The sequence below is a fragment of the Carassius gibelio genome, chromosome A6, assembly GCF_023724105.1.
Source record: "Carassius gibelio isolate Cgi1373 ecotype wild population from Czech Republic chromosome A6, carGib1.2-hapl.c, whole genome shotgun sequence".
NCBI lineage: Eukaryota > Metazoa > Chordata > Actinopteri > Cypriniformes > Cyprinidae > Carassius > Carassius gibelio.
The window spans coordinates 30374507-30396697 of record NC_068376.1 but is presented as its reverse complement, the minus strand read 5'-3'; the positions used below and the strand labels follow the sequence as shown (position 1 = coordinate 30396697).

At 35.1% G+C, this 22191-nt stretch overlaps 3 protein-coding genes across 3 annotated transcripts in view; 2 read left to right on the top strand and 1 right to left on the bottom strand.

Annotated features, from left to right (window-relative positions):
- LOC128016047 (N-terminal EF-hand calcium-binding protein 1) overlaps positions 1–2732 on the bottom strand; it is a 31284-nt gene extending 28552 nt beyond the window's left edge. Inside the window, exon 1 of the mRNA XM_052600367.1 lies at positions 2456–2732. Coding sequence (XP_052456327.1) covers positions 2456–2581 — 126 coding nt within the window. The 5' untranslated portion in view covers positions 2582–2732. The remainder of the gene's footprint in view (positions 1–2455) is intronic.
- A 2146-nt stretch (positions 2733–4878) lies between these two features.
- LOC128016045 (E3 ubiquitin-protein ligase Itchy) lies at positions 4879–17117 on the top strand. The gene is made up of 24 exons (XM_052600362.1): positions 4879–5027; positions 5994–6051; positions 6201–6342; positions 7148–7272; positions 7546–7677; positions 7796–7844; positions 8922–9076; positions 9173–9344; positions 9511–9606; positions 10647–10821; positions 10901–10970; positions 11063–11147; positions 11464–11592; positions 11761–11833; positions 12288–12359; positions 12449–12537; positions 12631–12790; positions 12872–13005; positions 13117–13257; positions 14453–14573; positions 14659–14763; positions 14861–14957; positions 15539–15611; positions 15961–17117. The coding sequence occupies exons 2-24, from the start codon at positions 6027–6029 to the stop codon at positions 16058–16060; spliced, it is 2520 nt and encodes an 839-aa protein (XP_052456322.1). The 5' UTR covers positions 4879–5027; positions 5994–6026; the 3' UTR covers positions 16061–17117.
- A 766-nt stretch (positions 17118–17883) lies between these two features.
- On the top strand, positions 17884–21593 carry LOC128016049 (small nuclear ribonucleoprotein-associated protein B'). Its single transcript, XM_052600368.1, has 7 exons — positions 17884–18047; positions 18932–19083; positions 19374–19485; positions 19562–19714; positions 20228–20360; positions 21210–21332; positions 21408–21593. Exons 1-7 carry the CDS (start codon positions 18045–18047, stop codon positions 21443–21445), a joined length of 714 nt encoding a protein of 237 aa, XP_052456328.1. The 5' UTR covers positions 17884–18044; the 3' UTR covers positions 21446–21593.
- The last annotated feature ends 598 nt before the right edge of the window (positions 21594–22191 follow it).

Here is a 22191-nt window from a genome sequence, read left to right as displayed (position 1 = left end):
ATTCAAAAAAATAATAATAATAATATATTTTCTTTACTATCACTTTTTAAAAATTGAACACATCCTTGTTGAATAAAAGAATTGATTTTATTAAAAAAAAAAAAAATAAATAAATAAAATTCTGACCCCAAATTACTGACAAGTAGTGTATAACGTTATAAAAAAAATATTTATATTTAAAAAACAAAGCTTTTTTTACTTTTTATTCATCAAAGTATCCTAAAAAAGTATCACGTTCTGAAAAAATATTAAGCAGCAGAACTGTTTCCAACTTTGATAATGAATCATCATATTAGAATGATTTCTAAAGGATCATGTGATAATGATCCTAAAAATTCAGCTTTGCATCACAGAAATGAATGAAAATATAAAGTATAATAAATTTAAAAACTATTATTTTAAATTGTAATAATATATCACAATATTATATTTTTTTCTGTATTTTTGATCAAATAAATGCAGGCTTGATGAGCAGAAGAAACTTCTTTCAAAAACATTAAAAATAGTATTGTTTCCAAACTTTTGGTCTGTACTGTATATATAAATAAAAATATTGTTGACAGATATGGTTGCTACATATACCATATAATTAATCATTATATTGATTTTATTAACACATGTACATTTGTACATTTCTCTAGCGGGATTTTATATATAAACTTATGAACTTATATTTTCATCTAACCAGAGAATTCATGAATGTGAAAATTATATGTAGCCTTAGGTAACATGGTATTATACTGTATATGCCATTACATTTCTGTATACATGCATGCTTCTATTTTAATTCCAGAATGTGCAATGCCTTAGCAACCACTGAGAACGTTCTAGCAACACACTAAAACACTCTGGAATGCTGTGAGTTTTTGCATTTACAAGTATCTCTTCATTAAATGTAAAACTCAAGTTTTGTGATGTTGTACTGCACAGAAACTGACAGGAGAAAGCTCGGTAGTAGTTTCTGCAATATTAAATTTCATGCATAATTCTACATCCTGATGACAAATTCATAAATAAGAGATGTTTGAAATGACATGATCTGAAATGCAAGGCAAAAGACAGCAACTTTAGAAATCGTCTCTTTAATGAAACTATGAGAATATATGACAGAATCATATGCTGAGATCAGTCTGCGCTTGCTTTCAAGCAGCACGGTGACATTAATCATGATATATATCAGGACTGTCAGAAAACTTTGCTGTGATGATTAAAGATATGCAACTTTACTTCCCCAAGTGCACTCTAAAGGAGGAATGCTTAAGATACAAACACAATGCTTTGACTTTTTTATCTCCCAAATGCACACGTCGAGCTCTTCATTTGCAGACAACAAAAGCTGGAGCTGCGTATAAAGTCAACATAGAATGTCTAATATAATGTGAAACTATGTAAAAAAATGTAGGATGGGACCCAAAAAAGATGTAGTCTCACAGACAGAGCAAGTTAATGCTTTTTAATTAAAGAGTGCACTAATGAATCATGCAAAAAAAAAAGACAAGGAAGATGTGCTAAATAAGGTCAGTTTTGAGGACAAGAGCACGCACACACACACACACACATACACACACACACACACACACATCCTCTCTGTTGTCGAACCCCTTCTAAGACAGCTTACTTAAGCCTGCTGAGAGAACATCTGCAACTTTTTATCTGTCACTAACACGAATGCACACAGCCCTAAAGATGCTGAAGCAGGTATACTGCCTTTACATTAAACACATCCACAATACATGCAATAAACATGCAAGACAGATGATTCAAAATACAATTTATACTGATGACACCCTCGACTATTTTCTTCTAAAAGCTCTACTTGATAATGCTTTTTCATGTATATGAGCACAAAAAGAAACATGCAAACACATCCCAAATCTATTCAAAGGATTATATTGCACTGCATTGAAGAAAATATAGAAATCATGATTTCAGCAAATATGATTCACCAGTAGCTGCTGCAATTTTTTCACTGTACAGAATAAATGCATAAAAGCATCAAAATCACTATGCATGAATGACATTTATGATTGAATGTGAGAGGGACAAAGAAAGACATTTCAACTATTTATGTTTATATGCATATCAAAGCCTCAATATTACAAATACATTAGGCCTAAATGTTAATGTGTAAATGAGCTATATATCCTATATCGTAGACTATAGTAGCCTATATACTGGCTATCTGATGTTACAATGGAAGTCTAAAAAGACATGACAATGCATTTGGATTTCCTTATTGTGCTGGATAATAAGCGCCTGATCAATTATTTATTCCCCAAACTGTATAACAAGCAATGCATTACAGCACAGCCTATTTAAAGATTAAATTGTCATATGTGCATAACCAACACCTCTCTCTGTCCTATTTGATTTGAAGTGAGTGCCACAGTGACTTGTCTTCTTGGGTTCAAGGTGAATGTTTGCATGGTCAGTGACCGATCGTTTTGATACTTACATCGTGAAAGATGGACAGTCCGTGAACCGCATCCTGCATCTGATGCTGCTGCTGCTGTTTGGAGCGGAGATGCTCGCGCTTCGCCGACTGGAGACACATCGTGATCATCTCGGTGCATGCCAACATCTTTAAACGAGCTGTTCAAGAATTTAGAAAGAAGAATATGCACTTAATGACACCGGTATATAAGCAGAACTAGCAGTGAATGAGATCGGAGCTGGTGTGTGAACAGCAGCACGGCGCTTGTCTTCTGGGGAGAGAGCTGCAGATGCTGAGGAGGAACACTAGTGAATGCCAAAGAATCGTTCTTTTGACTGAACCGGTTCTTTTGAATGATTCGTATGAACTGATTCGAAAAGCGCTTGTGAATCACTCGCCTAAAACCTTTGTAGGTTTTTTTCTTCTTCTCTGTCTGTTGAGCAGATTTATGGCGTGATGAAGAGATATATTCAAAATCATCTCAGTAAAGAACTTTAACTATGTGCAAACTAGTGCATATTTAACTGATGGACAAAACGAATCAATGCATCTTTATTATAGCAACGATTCACTGAAATGAATCTCCGAATGAACCGATTCGCGTAAATGATTCAGACTTCCAGGATCTTTCTCCACCTCTTTGCATGCTGATTGGTCCAGCAAGTAGTTCAATGCACATCACTCCCTTGACTCGCTTTAGGACAAATCCATTTATGTTATTTACAGCAATTTATTTAATGATACGATACGTTATTACAATAAACGTTAACATTAAAGATTAAACATTAAATAAAAATGTGATAAAATGTCGTCTAAACAGTATTTTAAATGTCCTCAGTTCGTCATTGAGAACCACCATTATAATAAAATACACATTCAAAGTATTCTCATGGTATACCAAAGTAAAAAAAATAATAATAATAAACACCATGGTATTTAAAAACAGACAACATTTACTTTTTTATTGATTATGTATTATTCACAAAATAGCAATAAATAATTCATCATTTATTGATTCTCCAAAATTCATTTTTAAAATTCTTATGCACTCTTATACACAGAAAGTCTTCCAGTTTTGTGTAAAATCACAAGCATTTGACCTCTGGATCCACAAAACATATTTCAAATGTTTCAGCAAAATTCACATCATTTATTATTTACATGTAATGCAGGCATTCACAAACTTCTTTGTCATCTGAACATCTTTCACCTCAATATATTTACCTGAGATTTTAAAAGAAATATTTAATAATTAAGTATCACATTTGCATGTTCAAGGTTGTTCTCTGACACACAGGTAAACACATAAAACATATATATATATATATATATATATATATATATATATATATATATATATATATATATATATATATATATATATATATATATATATGTAGTATTATAGAACTGGTTTTATATTTCAAAGTAGTATTATTACCAATTCCTGCCCTGATAAACAGCGCCATCTCGTGGAAGAACAAACAAATAAAAAAATATGTTAAGAAATCAATGACCACCTCATTCTGACGTACACACGCACAAACACGCACACACACACACACACACACACACACACACACACACACACACACACACACACACACACACACACACACACATACCTAGTGTTTCGGTCTATACAATGGTGAAATGAAACACAATGTACACACCTACCCTGTACAAACAAACATTACAAACAATCACTAGCTGCTCACTCCCTGGAAAGCATCGCTCTCTCCAAATATCTCTCAGAGCCAAAATCATCATCAAGGACACATGCATCCAGGACAGCACCTGTTTAATCCTTAACAGCAAAAACCTCTCGCTTACACAACAGTTGCTATTACGACTTTAAAGTTATCAATGCACTTATGTTAAAATATAAAAAGTTATTCTTTTCACTACAGTCACTTATTTCAAAATATCTTCTGCTATACAACATGCAATATGTACAATAGCTATTGTACAATATGCAGTATGTAAATCTGCAATACCACTGTCTAAACACTTTATTTATCAGCACTTCAAACAAATGCACTAAATAGTATGTCAGGGTGAAATACCATATGTGAAACACTATATATCTGCAGTAAGGGTGCAATAATAAGCACTATTTCATGTCAGTGTGCAATACTATATATAGTAACTAAATTAAATTACATTTAAATTGTACTTTTGTATAAACTTACTGTGCATATCAGTGTGAAGGCCCACACGCAATACTATGAATGGTCATTTTACTCAGATTGCAAAGTGTGAAAATCATGAAAACTTTACTGTACGGTCTTGTTAATGTCTGTGGATGTACGTTTGTTTTTCTGACACCAGTCATACAGGAGCAGTGCTCCTAAATTCGTTGTATGCAGAAAACATACATTGACAATAAAGGCGTTCAATTCAATACAGTATACGAACGCGTCGCGTCACGTGACGGGGTCGCGCCGTGACGTCACCCTGACGTAAATCCAGCACTGGTGGCGGACCGTTGGACGCCGGTTGAGATGGAGTGAAGTTCATTCAAACGACGGGAAGTTTACCTCAGAACCCGTTAAAAACGAGGCTTAGAAACATTTCCCGTGATCATAAGACGGTAAGATACAAGCGACACACGAATATAGAGCACAAAATGGTAGAAAAACAGCTGCGTTTGGGTAACGCGTTAGCTCGTTTGACCGGTGACTGACTGGTAACGTTAGACTGTGTTGACAGCTCATTAATTAATTCACGAAATTTACAGTCTAAAACGATTATCAGCTATTAGTTTCAAATACATATATGTGTTTAGTTGACTTATAAACGTCTGACTGACAGTCTGACTGACTGACGACTTGCTGTTTTGTTTTTGTAGCTGCGTCAGTCAGTTACGCTGCGTTACGTCACTTCTGCACTGTTTTACAGTATCATAACACAAAAGTATCTGACACTATTACTTACATGGCACTCCAAGATGCTTGTAATATTATGTAAATATTGATTTAAATGGTGTATGTGAACGTATCATGCTAATACCATCTGATATCATCTCTTTAAAAACTATTAAAGTTGAATGGAGTAAAATAATTAACTACATTATGACAGTTGTCTTCAATTACACGTTGTTTTTTTTCTGAGTTGTCGTGTTTACAAATGCAAATATGGCATTATCTAATTTAATATGCTCTCACTTGCATACATTTCCAGAACAGTTATATTTATGTGATTATTAATATAGTAATTATTGTTAAGAAAAGAAGTGGAGGAAAAGATGCAACGTTGCTCAGTGATTTTGCTTTGGAACCCGATTTTTTATTCCAAAATTCACTTTGCTGATCCTTATCGACTTCAAACATAATCTTTTGGTTGACTCCAACAAATCATGCATCATTTTGAAGGTTTATTCTCATGTATAGGTCACATATGTATTTGTAGTTATGGAAAAAATCAGCAGATCAAGTACAAATCTGAAGAAAATAGTTCTTATTGTTTGCTGATGAAATGACTCACAGCTCATGAGTTTTTGTGATGATGAAACTTAACCCAATTAATATTGATCTATGTGTTTATTTGTGTATTTTAGATTTGATCAACAACTTTTTTTAATGGCCGTACAATGAAGGCCCAACTTCAGATAACAGGTGAGCTGACAATCTCTATTTTATGATTTTGCATGCATTTACTGTGTTTTTGTTTGCACTCATCGCAATAAAGCCCTAGCATTTTGTTGTCATGTCATCAGATTAATACTTTTGATAGCTCTGTGATCATATTTTTCATCTTTTATCAGTTCTGTCTGCTAAGCTGCGGGACGGTAAGAAGAATTGGTTTGGACCCAGTCCTTACGTCGAGGTTTGTGTGGATGGCCAGTCCAAGAAGACGGAGAAATGCACCAACACTCACAGTCCCAAATGGAAACAGTCTCTCACTGTGTAAGAATATTATATTCTAATATATTCTCTCTCGAGAATGAATGTTATTCTAATAAATACAATATTAAAGTGTAAGATTTTTTTTTGTTGTTGTTGCAGTTTTGAATTAGCTTTTATTTTTTAAATTTTCAGTTTAATAATTTTTTTAAGTTGAATAATAATTCAATTCAGTTTTTGTCATGTTTATATATTTTTTGCTTTATTTTATTTTATGTTAAAGGCAATATTTCTATTTTTAAATATAATATTTATATTCTATAATATATTTATATGATGTTTTGTTTTGTCATTTATATTATTTTCATAGCTTTATTATTATTATTTTTTTGTAATTTTAGTATTTCAACTTAAATTAAACTTAAAATTGTATTACTGTTTTTAATATTTCGATTTTATTTCAGCTTATTTCAGCTGTTTTGAATTAGATTTTATTTTTATATTTTAATTTTTAATTATATTTTCAGCTTTAATAATAATTGTTTTTTTTTCATTTATGTATATTTTACATTTATTTTAGCTTTATTTTGTTTTATGTTTAAGGCAATATTTTTTTTTACATAATATTTATATTCTTTAATATATTTATATAATTTTGTTGTTGTTTATATTATTTTTATAATATTTTCATAGGTTTGTTTATTTATTTATCTTTTAATTTTAGTAAAAAAAAAAATTCAACTTAAATTTGAGGAAAATATTTTTTGTACTGTTTTTTTAATATTTCGATTTTATTTGAGCTTCATTTTTAGTTAAGTAAAATAGTCATTTTAACAACACACTGCTCTGTTGGTCATATTCCATGTAGGATCGTCACCCCTTTCAGCAAGTTAATTTTCCGGGTTTGGAGTCACCAGACGCTTAAAGCAGATATTTTGCTTGGCATGGCCTCTCTGGAGCTCAGCGAGACCTTAAAAGCCAACGACATGAAGAGTGAGTTTCTATATTCTCCACTTGTGTGCATCTCATTAGTCAGAGTCAGGTCTCTATGGTGAGTGTTTTTGGGTTTTATAGCCTCTTTGTAATAGACAAAGGCAGGTGAACTGACTCGTAGGACCAAAAAAAGCGTATTTTCAGATGGGAATCATGTGATCATTCACAGCTAATGTGAATTACAGAACTGCAGATTGATCGATCAGGATGCTACTGTTACAGGCTATTAATCTGAGTTTTTTAGTTCTGTAAGCAGTGTTATGTGTGTCTCAGTTTGTGAGATGGTGCAGACGCTGCAGTTGACTTCAGACCGAGAGCATTCAGAAGTGGTTGGAGATCTCTCCGTGTGTCTCGATGGACTGCAGGTGGATCTCGAGACTTTTTCTTCTGAGGAACAAAAGCACAGTTGAGACCTTCTTTATCTCTACAAAACACACTCGGCTAGTTGAGATCTCGATTCTCTGCTGTTTAAAATATAGATTTCCCACACGTGAAGTTGTGTAATGTTTCTCTTCTGACTCAGATGCTGTTGTGAACGCAGGATCCACACTGAACGGAGATGTAGCAGGAAGGTAAAATAAAGATCACTATGCTTTACTGTGCTATTTCTGAAAGAACAGTACCATGTTATGTGCTAATATCTTTTTTTCTTTGCTTTTGTTTGTGTTCTTGGTGAAATTAGTTCTCCAGGGAAATATCTTGACTCAGTGCAATAAGCATTTTATGGCTCGTAATACACCATTTATTGATACATAAAAGTAGAGTGATTTTTTTTTCTTTGGTGTATCTTCTCTTGGTGTATATTCTCATTGTTTTGGTTTAAATAAGATGCATAGCTGCACATAAAATATTTTTTAATTTCAGTTTAATTTTATTATATTTAACCTATTTGTTGCCATATGTTAGATTGTTAAATTGTGAAATATAAAACTTTTGTCATGGACATAAAATCTGAGTGCAAGACGTCAGGAAAAAATAAATAAATAAATAAGATGCAAAAAATGATGGTCAGATTATTGAATGTTAGCAGATGAATTATATCATATAAAACTATATTATGCACATAAAAGGAAAGTCCTAGATGTTGAAAAATAATTTTTTTGCTTTTAATTTTTATATTTACTTTCAATAATTTTAGTACTTATTTCAGTCACCTGACATTATTGAGTTTATATAGCAGTTAAATAATGCAATATTAAACTTATGTGCCATGCACATAAAACTGGAGTGTTTTAGATAATGAATGTCAATCATAATGTTAAAGATAATTCTTGATAATGAACGTTAAAAAGGTTGTTTGTTTTAATATTCATATTTACTTTCATTTATTTTCTATTTCAGTTTTAATAACGTATTACAAATTATGGCCACATTATTGAACACATAAAACAGGAACATTTTAGATGTTAACATAATAATTTTATGTATGTATTAATCTGTATGCGTATTTAGCAGTTGACTTATGCAAGAAAGTTTTACATGTCATGCAAATTCAACAGGAATGTTCTAGACTTTTAAAAACGTATGTATTTTAGCACATTTCCTTTATATAATGACTGATGCGTATTGATTTTAAACTGATTCATGCTGATTAAACCTCAGTCTTTGCACCAGTTGAATGTTGAGACTCGTGTCTGTTGTTGGTCCAGGCGAGACTCCTCCCCATCCGGTGACATCACTGATGATGCGGCGCTGCCCAACGGTCATGCTGTGGGAAGCCCGGGGTCTTCCTCTCCATCAGCAGCGGCTCTGAGACCCCCCCGCACACCTCGAGCCCAGCGGCCACACAAACCTTCCTCCACAGGTACGGACATTATCAAAGCACTTCACAGCACTTTGTTTGGATTACGTGGCTCCTTTAAATGGAAGTTTCCTATCTCTTCACTGCATTGTTTTTTAGCGTCCTCTGCTGGCTCGACTCCGACTCACGGCAGCAGCGCTCCCAGCCCCGAAACATCTCCACAGGTGTGTGTGAACGGAGAAACTGAGACTCAGGGGTCAGATCAGGCTCCCAGCGTCAGTCCAACGCCTCCCAGAGCTCCTCTGATCAGTAACGGCCTTCTTCCTCCTGGGTACGCCATATTTCTTCTCATTTAGTTGCTATGTGCCATATGGAGATTATAATAACAGCAGATGCTCGTGCTGCATGTCAGAATGAATGGATGACAATAAAGTCGTTTTATAATAATAAGCCTGGAAGGATTTAGTCTGATGTTTTCTTTTCTGGTGTGTGTGTAGCTGGGAGCAGAGAGTGGATGCGAATGACCGCGTTTACTACGTGGATCACATTGAGAAACGAACCACATGGGAAAGACCAGAACCGCTGCCACAAGGGTAACCCTGTTGTCTTATTAGAGATCACTTTTCAGCTTCACCGATCTGTCTGTTTGTTGCTCAGAGATATCGATTACAAACAGTGAGGCTATAAACATAATGCCACTTTACCTACTGAAATAAGACAAGTTCCTGGCATTCATTTTAAAAGAGCATCTGATGACGTAGCATTTAAGCCAGTTTAGTCACTGCATTTCTATTGGCGATTTTTTAAATGTCATGCTTTTTATTGTTTTATTACAACTTTTAGCTCAATTTTATGTATTGGAAAGAAAATGTAATATTTCAATAATAATAATAAAATCAATAATAGTAACAATAATTATTATTTTGTTTAAAATAATAATAATAAATATTATTATTGTTGTTATTTTTGTTATAAGCAATCATCATAAAAAATGCTCTGCTCATTTTTAAATGATAATGTTAACATCAGTAATACATATTTTTATTATAATATAAATATTGTTACAATACGTGTTATTTTTCATTTTCTGACCTCTGACGTTTTAGCTAAACGTTATGTATCGGAAAGATAACGTAATATTTAAATAATAATAATAATGAAATCAATAATAGTAACAATAAATATTATTTTGTTTCAAATAATAATAATAATAATTATTGTTGTTATTTTTGTTATCAGCAAATATTAATAAAAAAATGGTAACTGCTAATTTTAAATGATAATATTAACATCAGTGATACATATAGTTATTATTATATAAATATTGTTACAATACATATTTTTAATTTTCTTATTTCTTTTTAGCTCAATTTTGTATGAAAAATAAATGCTGAAGAGTTATATTGAAATAAAAGTATCATAAATGTCATCATTCATCATAAAAGACTTATAAATAATAATAGTAATGATGATTATATATTATATGGGGTTTTGATTATGAGTATTATTATGAAAATTAAAAAATATTTGTCAGATGTTAAAGTTAAGTTAAGTTATGTTAAAGTGTCCGTGATGAGCAGTTGTTTAGAGAAGCTTGTGTGTGTGTGTGTGTGTGTGTGTGTGTGTGTTGTAGCTGGGAGCGTCGTCTGGACCCGATGGGCCGGGTGTATTTTGTGGATCATATAAACAGAACCACCACGTGGCAGAGACCCACGCTGGAGTCGGTGAGAAACTACGAGGAGTGGCAGAACCAGCGCAGTCAGCTGCAGGGAGCCATGCAGCGCTTCAACCAGAGGTTCATCTACGGAGTGAGTGAATGTTCACATAGACTCGTGTTCAAATGATTCCAAACGAAAGGGTTTCCTCTGTAACCTCTTCTATCTTCAGCTGCAGGAACAGCTCGCACCGACAGCTAATAAAGAGTTTGATCCTCTGGGTCCTCTTCCGCAGGGATGGGGTGAGTCAACACTCTTTACTTTTTAAGCGGCAGAGACAGGAAATTAGATTTGACCCTCGTAATCGAGTCTTTTCTGTGTGTGTTTCCCACAGAGAAACGGACTGATAGCAATCGGAGGATGTATTTTGTTCACCATCCTACAAGATCCACACAATGGGAAGACCCTCGAACACAAGGGTGCGACACGATCACAGACCCACGTTATAATTATATTCTAGATTAGCTTTTAGTTTCAGATTTGGATTTATTTTAAATGTAGTCATTTATTTTTTTTATTTGATTTCAGATTTAGATGCCGAAGCAGCTTTCAAATTTTTGTTCAGTTTTTCATCTACAGTTTATTTCAGTTCTGCTTGAATTAATACTTTTTGAGCTCACTATAATAGCCCTAAATTGCCTCTTTGATCTATTTTTGGATCATGTTGTTTGACTTTACAGAATGAGCTGACGTGCTGCATTATGGTTTTATTTGATGTGTTTAAATGTGTGTCAGGTTGTTGAATGAGAAGCCTTTGCCGGAGGGTTGGGAGATGAGGTTCACAGTGGACGGGATTCCATATTTCGTCGATCACAACAGGAAAACGACGACATACATCGATCCTCGTACAGGAAAATCCTCCCTGTGAGCACTTTTAATAGTTTATCTCAGATTCAAGAGTGCAAACGTGTTCATATGGAAATAGAAATATGTCACATAAGTCGAATGCTGTTAAATGCAGTTTCATGTTGTTTTAAATAATACACAATGTTTCGGTGCAGTTTTACAGCTTCTGTCTTTGTGTACCTGCAGTGAGAACGGCCCTCAGATCACATACGTACGAGATTTTAAAGCTAAAGTGCACTATTTCCGCTTCTGGTGTCAGGTAGGAGGAATGCTCATTAAGTTACAGTTTTTAATTGCTTTGACGCTATCTTCATTCATCTTCAGAACATTTTTTGTTAAAAACCAGCTTTTGTTTTTTCATTAGGCTTGTAAAAGTGTAATTTCACAGTGTTTAATGTCATTTTAATAGTTGTTAATTCAACTTTTTGAGCTACCGTCACTGATTTATACAATTAATAAATATTATTATAATTAATTACTCATAATAATTATACAAAATGAATTGCAAATGATGCAAAAATAGTATTTAGGTGTGATTTAAAACGTGCATTAGCATTTGAAAACAAAAAGCATTTATTTAACCCTTTTAGAGATGAGTACTTTAAAGAGATCTGACAATTCACGGCTTATGAAAATAGTGCCAAAGCAAACAAAAACAGTGTTTTTTTCACATGTGATTTAATTTCTAATAAAATCTGTTCTTGACACCAAAGCAACTAGCAATGCCTCAGCACATTAAGATCCACGTCAGTCGCAAAACGCTGTTTGAGGACTCCTTTCAGCAGGTGAATGACACCTTTTGTACTTATTTGGCAAGTTAATATAAATGTGGCATGCATTAAGAAATGAAACACTTGTGAATGCATTTGTTTAGATTATGAGTTGCCATCCTCAAGATCTGAGACGGAGAATGTGGATTATTTTCCCTGGGGAGGAGGGGCTTGACTATGGAGGCGTGGCCAGGTACATTGCATCATTTACAGGAAGTGATGACTTGAGTTGATATATGCACACACACACACACACACACACAATAATATTGTGTTTATGTCTCAGGGAGTGGTTCTTCCTGCTGTCTCACGAGGTCTTGAACCCCATGTACTGTCTTTTCGAATACGCCGGCAAAGACAACTACTGTCTGCAGATAAACCCCGCCTCCTTCATCAACCCCGACCACCTCAAATACTTCAAGTTCATTGGCCGGTTCATCGCTATGGTACGACTGACCTCTGAAGTGTCTTAGTTTGAAATACATTGAAAGCCTGTGTAGATTAACTGTACGCTGTCTCTCACACAGGCTCTGTTTCATGGGAAGTTCATCGACACGGGCTTCTCTTTGCCTTTTTATAAGCGTATCCTGAACAAACCTCTGGCTCTGAAAGACCTGGAGTCCATCGACCCAGAGTTTTACAACTCGCTCATCTGGATCAAGTGAGTGAGAATGAGTTACAGAGATAATAGTGAGGGCTTGGGGTTCGAACTGTGGTAATACGAGATATTCCCAATCCCAGTTGGTCTTGAATACGAAGTGTTTTTCGATAGGGATAATAATATAGAGGACTGTGGCTTGGAGATGTTTTTCTCGGTCGATAAGGAGATTTTGGGAGAAGTCACCACACATGAACTCAAACCTGATGGAGGAAACATTCAGGTGACAGAGGAAAATAAAGAGGAGTATATCAGGTAAGAAAATCTCATTTAAACAGATTTATAACAGACAATAATTTTAGTAAAAAAAAGATATATATTTAGATATATTTTATAATCATTTCTATTTCTGTATTAGTATAATATAGATTAATAGATAATATTAATATATATATATATATATATATATATATATATATATATATATATATATATATATATATATATATACCATATTTTTCGGACATTAAGTCGCATCTGAGTATAAGTCGCATTTATTTAGAACCAAGCACCAAGAGAAACCATTACCGTCTCCAGCCGCGAGAGGGCGCTCTATGTCTTCAGTGTAGGAGCACTGAGCAGTATGTAGCGCCCTCTCGTGGCTGTAGACGGTAATGTTTTCTATTGGTTCATTTCTCTTGGTTCATGTCAAATTAATTTTGATAAATAAGTCGCACCTAACTATAAGTCGCAGGACCAGCCAAACTATGAAAAAAAGTGTGACTTATAGTCCAGACAATATGGTATATATATAACCCTAACCCTCACAGGAAACTTTGTGCATTTTTACTTTCTCAAAAAACCTCATTCTGTATGATTTATAAGCGTTTTGAAAAATGGGGACATGGGTTATGTCCTCATAAGTTACCCTCTCTTTGTAATACCTTGCAATATACAGAGTTGTGTCCTGATATGTCAAAAAAACAAGAGCGCACACACACACACACACACTCACAAAATGTTGGGATCAGTAAGATTTTTCATATACTTTAAAGTGTAATTTATTTTTGTGATGTACAGCTGTATTTTCGTCATCATTCCTACAGTCTTCAGTGTCACATGATCTTCAGAAATCAGAATAATATAACAACAGTTTTGCTGCTTAACATATAAATATATAATGTTTCATAAAGTGTCCAGCATGACTCCATATCAATGTTTTATATTTTAAAATGTTACATTAAAAGTATCATATATACAATATATAGTTATATGAATAATGTAAAATTTTACATAATTTTTTTTTTTACATTTACAAAAAAAGTTTTCTACTAGGACTGTAAAAATATCTTCTGAAAATTGAATGTGAGTTCAAAGTATCGATTATGTGTCTCTTGTGTTACATTTGTGTCGTTAGGTTTTTTTTTGTTTTTTTTTTTGTTTTTTTTTTTACAATTAAGAATTGTACCCATAATATATTGGGCATAATATCAGAGTGGTTGTGCTGCAGGTTGGTGGCTGAGTGGAGGTTGTCTCGAGGGGTCGAGGAACAGACTCAGGCGTTTCTCGAGGGCTTTAATGAAGTCTTGCCGCAGCAGTACCTGCAATACTTTGATGCCAAAGAGCTGGAGGTACAAACCACACTTTTTTAATATCTAAATGTATCTGGTGTAGTTTCTCTGAATGCAGCCAGTATGTTCTGATGGTGTGCTGTAGGTGATGCTGTGTGGGATGCAGGAGATCGATCTGGGCGACTGGCAGAGGAACATCATCTACAGACACTACACTCGCAGCAGCAAACAGATCGTCTGGTTCTGGCAGGTCAGACTTAACTAGTAGCTGTTAATCTCACAGTCTAGCATAAACTCAGATCTTCCTAAATGTGGAGATGCATGGTCTGTTGTCTGTCTGTGTTTAGTTTGTGAAGGAGATAGACAACGAGAAGAGAATGCGTCTGCTGCAGTTTGTGACCGGCACGTGTCGACTTCCTGTCGGGGGATTCGCTGACCTCATGGGTAAGGGTCAAAGATTATCTGTGTCATGCAAATCATTGGTAATAAATAGTAAAAAAATAGTTTGTTCTGATCAGGGTTATTATAGTTCGAAAACTGAAACCATAAAAAAAATCTAATTGGCGAAGAGACATTTTTACTTATTAATTAACCTCGATTTACTCAAATAACAACAACAAAAAAATCATGAAAATATGTATTATATATATATATTTTTTAAATAAAAAATGGCAAAAAACAACAGCTTTTTTTTAATATATTAATAAAAACTATAATTCTATCTCTGATACTTAACATGTTTGATGGAAAGTGAATAACTAATTAAATCATAAAATTTTTTATTTATTTATTTTGAATTAAAAACAATCACTATAAAAGCTTTTAATTAAAAAAGATCAAATATTTTGTCTGTGACCATTTTTCAGATTTTCAGAATCAATTTAAATGAAATCATATCTTCCTCTTATCATGTATGAAACCAAATAAACATTAATTTCACTGAATGTCTTCATAGAGCCTGCTGTTTTCTATTGCTCTTGAAAGACTATGTTCATTTCTTAGAAACTATGTTGTGATTTCTGCAGGGAGCAATGGGCCGCAGAAGTTCTGTATTGAGAAAGTGGGAAAAGAAAACTGGCTGCCCAGGAGCCACACATGGTAAGATCACCACACTATACAGTGCTCACTAAAAACCTTTTCTATAATACGTGTGGAAATGTTATTGTGCAGTAAAGCAGATACAATCTGATTTGTCAGAGATTTTTGCATTAATGAATGTTCATTAAATGATCAATGTGCAGTTCATTCACTTCTGCAGACCTCCTTAAAATTCACACCCTAAAGCCAAAAATATAAGAACACCGCCCTGCATCTGAATGAGATCCTGGATGTTTCGTACTAATCAAATTTAATCCTACATTTTTGCCGATTTTATTCAATATGCAGGGTTGTGTAATATACATAAACTCAACTTTTACAGCATTTCTTTTATTTTTCGCTGCTCCAGCTTTAACCGTCTGGATCTGCCGCCGTATAAAAGCTACGAGCAGTTAAAGGAGAAGCTGCTATTTGCCATCGAGGAAACAGAAGGCTTCGGTCAGGAGTGATGCATGCATGCACCGTTGCATCCTTTAAAGCCTTTCCAGGACAACACACAGCGAACCGGGAACGAGGGATAAACACTAATTATCTGTTCGCTACTGTTTGCTCACCATGCACTTCTGATTTTAGTCAATGGTGGATGCACAGCTCCGCAGCCGGACTGAAGATCTGCACACCTTGGCTCACTCTGTACAGACTGTGTGACCCTTGTGTTAACCCATTAATGACTGCCGCCTCTCCCTACTCTAGTAACACATATGCAACACACTTTTCCCTAGAAGTTTGAGTTTGCATGGTGTGTGTCTGATGCAAAGTGTGTACATGCAAAACGGAGTGCAAGACGGTTTTATTACACCCCTGCATATCTGCACCTTCATACAGATATTACTCATTAGAAGACATAGGCTTTCCCAATTGAAAAGGGTTGCACTTTATTAGTGAAAACACTAGGATTGAGCGAATACAGCTAATATGATACATGCAACAAGTCAACATTTCAACTCAGGATCAAGAGAAATTATAAGAAAATAACTCACTATTAAAAAATGTGTACGTTATTGTCATGAAAACGACTAGTGCGATGCAAGCACATCTCATTCTCACTACTGGAAAAAACTGGATGGGCTTCACGTTCTCCATGCAAAATATAATAGTTTTTGATTTTTGGGTGAACCGTGGCCTGGACATGCCTAAAGTAAGAGTATATCTATGCACATATGGTTGGATAAACATATAGCAATAGCCCAAGATTTCCCACCAATCTTGAATTCACAAGCCACATGACCGAAGCTGTAACGTTAGCTGTTTTAGTACGATCAGATCATTTTATATCTCCAATGTGAATTAAAAAAAAAGAAAATGTGCTTTATTTTTGTGCTTTAATTTGTGTGTGTTTTAGAGACTTTAACAAAGGCTCAGTAGATTTCCGAGTGATTTGGGTTTTGTTTGGAGTCCATACAGCGTCCGTTGTTTTCATTGTTACAGCAAAGGCACTTTATCTTAACTCTAAAAAGCATATTGGTTGATTTAAAGTGAACTGACAAATAAAGGTGAAGATGGAAAGTGTCACATCTGATGTCTTAAAGCGATCTGGAGATGTAAAGCCTCTTTATTTTCTTAACAGTGTAAATCATGTTAGCCTGTGATCTATAACTTATTGACATCAATTAGGCTGGGTTTAATGATTTGAATCGTATTTATTTTTCTTAAGTGAATGTGTACAGTTGGATGATTAATATAAAAATACCAATTCTCAACTGAAATAAAAATATATTAAAAACAATTAAGAAAAGGTGTTGCTTCTTTTATTCTGTACATTTATGATTACAGTATGCCAAAGTATTTTAGATAAAAGCTGTGGATTCTGTCATGTTAGATGTTCTGTTCCAATAAGATTTTTTTTTTAGCAGGTTATTAATTCGAACAAAATTATTATATATATAACATTTTATTATATTAATATTATTACGAATATTCAGTGTTCTTTTGTAAGCTATTGTCCTTTTGTATTTTGAAAAATTAATTCATATTAATATTATTAGTATAAAAATATATTATTATATACATTTTATTTCATATGATTAATCTTACTACAATCATACAAAAATAAAATAAGGCAGTACGCAGTACATTAAAAACCACGAGAGAACTCTTTAAAAATAAAATAAATCAAGAACGAAATGATGCATATCATTCTTCAGTTATATTGATTTTTTTTTTCTTTTTTTGTAATTAGTAAATTAATTGTATTTTATTTTAGGATTTTTAAAGCACACTTTTTCGTAAAAAAAAAATTAATAAATACAATCAAAAGGCGAAGAGGACAGAAACGGAAAGTTTGTTCGTGTTCCGTGTTTCCGGTCGGACTCTTGTCGCGTCACACTCTTTTCCGCTTCGCCTCCATTAAAGGACTCAGCGGCTGTTCGCGGGTCAATTTTTAAACCAGTTTGGCAGAATCCGATTTAAATCGGAGCCATCCGAACAGCAGTCATGGTAAGACTTAATAATCAGATTTGTATTTTCACGTTTAAACCATGTCTTTTATATTTCTGCCCTTTAATTGAGTTTTTCAATCAAAATGCTGTACGTTTTCAGGACGTTGTTGATCCGCGGAACAAAACCGCTCGCGGCTTCACAGGAGAAAAGTTGTCCGAAACTAATTAAATGAGGGGTTTAAATGCTATAGAAATGATAGTTCGTTACTGAAACGTTTCTGAAATAAAACGCAGAGTTTTTATCTAACCTTAAATCCAAGTAGGAGAATGAATGAGCGCTAATGCAGCATCGAGTTCGATGCAACTGATTTTATTCTACATAATTATGTTAAACTGTTTAATTATTAGTTTGAAAGCAGAGCAAATAAGTATGTTTTGCACCGCGTTCATAATTCTGTTATTTGCGTTGTTTACACACTACTTCATTTAGGAAGAGAAAGCTGTTTGATTGTGCAGCGCAAACAGGAAGAAGACTTTTATTTGATAACTGATTATTTCCGGTGCGCTTTTTTTTTTTTACTTGTATAATTTTTTTATTTTTATAAATGCTTAGATTTTCATGCTCTACATTAAATCGTTTTAATTTAATTTCGATATAAATCTCCCAAAACACAATAGACCCGGTGCGTAGTCTGTGCACCTTGATTAACCTTTAAAATTAAAGTTCTGACTTGTAATACAAATATTTAAAGGAGTCATTCACTTCTAGAATAATCATAACGTCCTGATAATTTCATGAAAATCCAACATGTTCATGTCTGTTCGTCCTATGTCGCAAAGGAATTAAGGTTTTTAAGGAAAACCTTCCAGATTGTGAACTTGAATGAAAACCAATGGTTTCTGCCAGAATGTTGGTTTTAACCCTTTCCTCTTGTCTTTCAGACGGTCGGTAAGAGCAGTAAGATGTTGCAGCACATCGACTTCCGGATGCGCTGTATCCTTCAGGACGGACGGATCTTCATCGGCACGTTCAAAGCGTTCGACAAACACATGAACCTGATCCTGTGCGACTGTGACGAGTTCAGAAAGATCAAGTAAGTCCTCGTGAACCTGAAACTCGGGCTGTTATGAACTAGGGCTGAATTAGAGAACATTATCGGCAATAAAAAATAGTTTTGACAAATATTCCTGTCGTTGTCCAGCTTTCTAGTGTGGAGCTAGCTAATGATAGAATCTTAAATGCAAATAAAAATAGTTTGGTTTGGATGGATGAAAGCTTGATTTAGCTCAGGACTGTTTTTATTTACATTTAAAGCCATTATCGGTCAATTTCGATAATATTGTTGTGCATCCCTAATATTCATCGATCTGTTGTGCTTCCCAGGCCTAAGAACTCCAAGCAGCCGGAGCGAGAGGAGAAGAGGGTTCTGGGTCTGGTTCTGCTCCGAGGAGAGAATCTGGTTTCGATGACGGTGGAAGGACCCCCTCCTAAAGACGTGAGTCCACATTCAGAGTCTTGAGGTGTTGTTGTTAATGCAGAGAGTGATGTGCTGTATCTGTGTCCTCTCTCAGACTGGCATCGCCCGTGTGCCGCTGGCAGGTGTGGCCGGAGGGCCAGGAGTGGGCCGAGCCGCAGGCCGAGGCGTCCCCGCTGGAGCTCCGATGGCTCAGGCTCCTGCGGGACTCGCGGGGCCCGTGAGGGGGGTCGGGGGCCCGTCACAGCAGGTACAGTCCATTCAGTATTTAAATCCCTTTTTTTCCTTGCTTTTTTTTTAAATATAATAGATGGGGTCGACTGATGTGACCCTGGAGCACAAAAACGGTCTTGAGTCTCTGGGGTGTATTTAAAGCAATGATCAAAATTATAGATTTTTCTTTTATGCCAAAAATCATTAGGATATTAAATGAATAAAACGTTCCATGAAGATGTTTTAGAAGTCTCTTACCGTAAATATATTAAAACGTAATTTTTATTATTAACATGCATTGATTTAACATACCTCATAACAAACCATACCTCAATGGAAAGATGATATTTATTCAGATTTCCAATCTCAATTTTGATAAACCCTTATGACTGGTTTTGTGGTCCAGAGTCACATGTTTTTCAGGGTCCTCATCCACAGTGTTACTATTACCACCACTGCTTTAGTTTAGCATTTAGCATTGCTGTACATTGACAGCAGTTTATTTTCAAACTGTATGTTGTCTTGTTAACCCTCTCTCTCTTTCTCTTAGGTCATGACCCCTCAGGGGCGAGGTGCGGTTGGGGCCGTCGCTGCGGGGGCCAGTATAGCTGGAGCCCCCACACAGTATCCTCCGGGCCGCGGTGGACCTCCTCCTCCAATGGGCCGAGGAGCACCTCCTCCAGGTGAGTGTCTCTCTGTCTCTCTCTCTCTCTCTCTCTCTCTCTCTGCTGTTTCAACAATGGCTCTATTGTGTTATTGTCAATGCACTTTTGCTAACTCTGTGATGCAATGGGGGGGAAATGTATGCAAGTTGGAATTATAGGTTATATTCGGAGTTTCTAAAGTTCAGTTTTCAGAATGTTTATCAGTGGGAAACGGCATGGCAGTGTTATGATCGGTGTATTGACGATCGTTGAGCAAAATATTTGCTGCACAATCTTGAGTGACTTGTGTCATTAGCAAAAGTTTTCAAAGTTCATTTGCCAAGTGATGGACCAGTTGAAACGTATTGTTCTTTTCGGAGCAATATTTGACCTGTGCATTTGTGTCAATTTAAAATGAACTTGCATTAATAAAGAATGACTCTGAATTACCTGTGCATTTAACGGTTTTTAAAGCACACCTGCCAGCCAATCATAATGCAGTATTCAGACAGACCATGCCATAAAGTAAAATTCACTCCATTAAGGTGGACTAGACCGTAATACAAAAAGTTGAGTTTTGCTTTTAAGGTTTTTTTTTCCCATTTTGCACTGCAGCAAAAAAAAAATTGAAGTGAGAAACTGACAAATGTTAATTTTTAGTTAGTTTTCTTTTGAGAACAGAATTTGTAAAAGGTAATAACTTGCAATATTGTTTCGTGGGGCCTCTGGTGATCCCCACCCCTATTTGAAGGACACATGAAGTGTTAATGCATTATTTATGATCAGTTTAACTATTATCATGCAGCTCTAGGTAGCAGGATTACGCTGGGCTCGATCACATGGCTTTTATCGTGTGGTGGTTAAGGTTGACGTCTCTCTCTTCTGCAGGTATGATGGGTCCTCCTCCAGGCATGCGGCCCCCCATGGGACCCCCGATGGGGATGCCACCCGGCCGCGGCGCTCCGATGGGAATGCCTCCTGGCATGAGGCCGCCACCGCCAGGAATGAGAGGTAAAGTGCGTCTGGGTTGAATGCACTAAAGCCGATTTTCCTCTTCTGGTCTGACTTTGACTTGTGCTCCACCAGGTCCTCCTCCTCCAGGCATGCGTCCTCCCAGACCTTAAACCTCTGCGCTGGACCCATGCGTTTGAGATCAGTCTTTTCCTCGTATGGGAAACCTTTGGCTTGCAAGTTCTTGTATAGTTTTTTTTTTTAATGTCATTTCTGTCCTGTTTTTGAATAAAGTGTCATTTGACAGTTTTGTTTTAAAAAGACTCCTGTTTTGCTTTCAGTTGATATCAATTTAACGTACAGCTTTGAATACGCTGAGCTGATTTTACTCTTGTTTTGATGCAACTAAATAATGTATGGAGTATGAATTTCTAAATGGCAAAGTGTCTTAAAAGCATCTTCTGAGACATTTTGATTTGTGGATTCAGCTTCTTGTAAAATATATCTAGAGATGCAATGCCAGGTCCCAGTTAAAATTCGGAGAACTGTACTTTTTGGAAGGTCTTGAAAGTACGTATAGTAATAAAAAAAAAAAAAAATCTGATTCAAGCTGATTATATATATCGTTACACATTTGCAGAGGAGTTCAATATTAAAATACAGGTGTTTTTTTTTTACACATTGAAAAGCTTTTATAGGAAGTTTATTAATACTGTAATTAAAATTCAACCACTTAATGTGTTAATGTTTATTATTTGTATTTGAGTTTTAATGGCACACAGGTTTTTGAGAAGCTTTGTGATGCAAATGCACTGATTTATTTTTTTTTTTTATGTCTTAATTTTGCATTTGCAATACTATGCTATCCGGCGACGTAATAAAACTGAGTTTTGAATTTAGTACTATGATAATGCCAGTT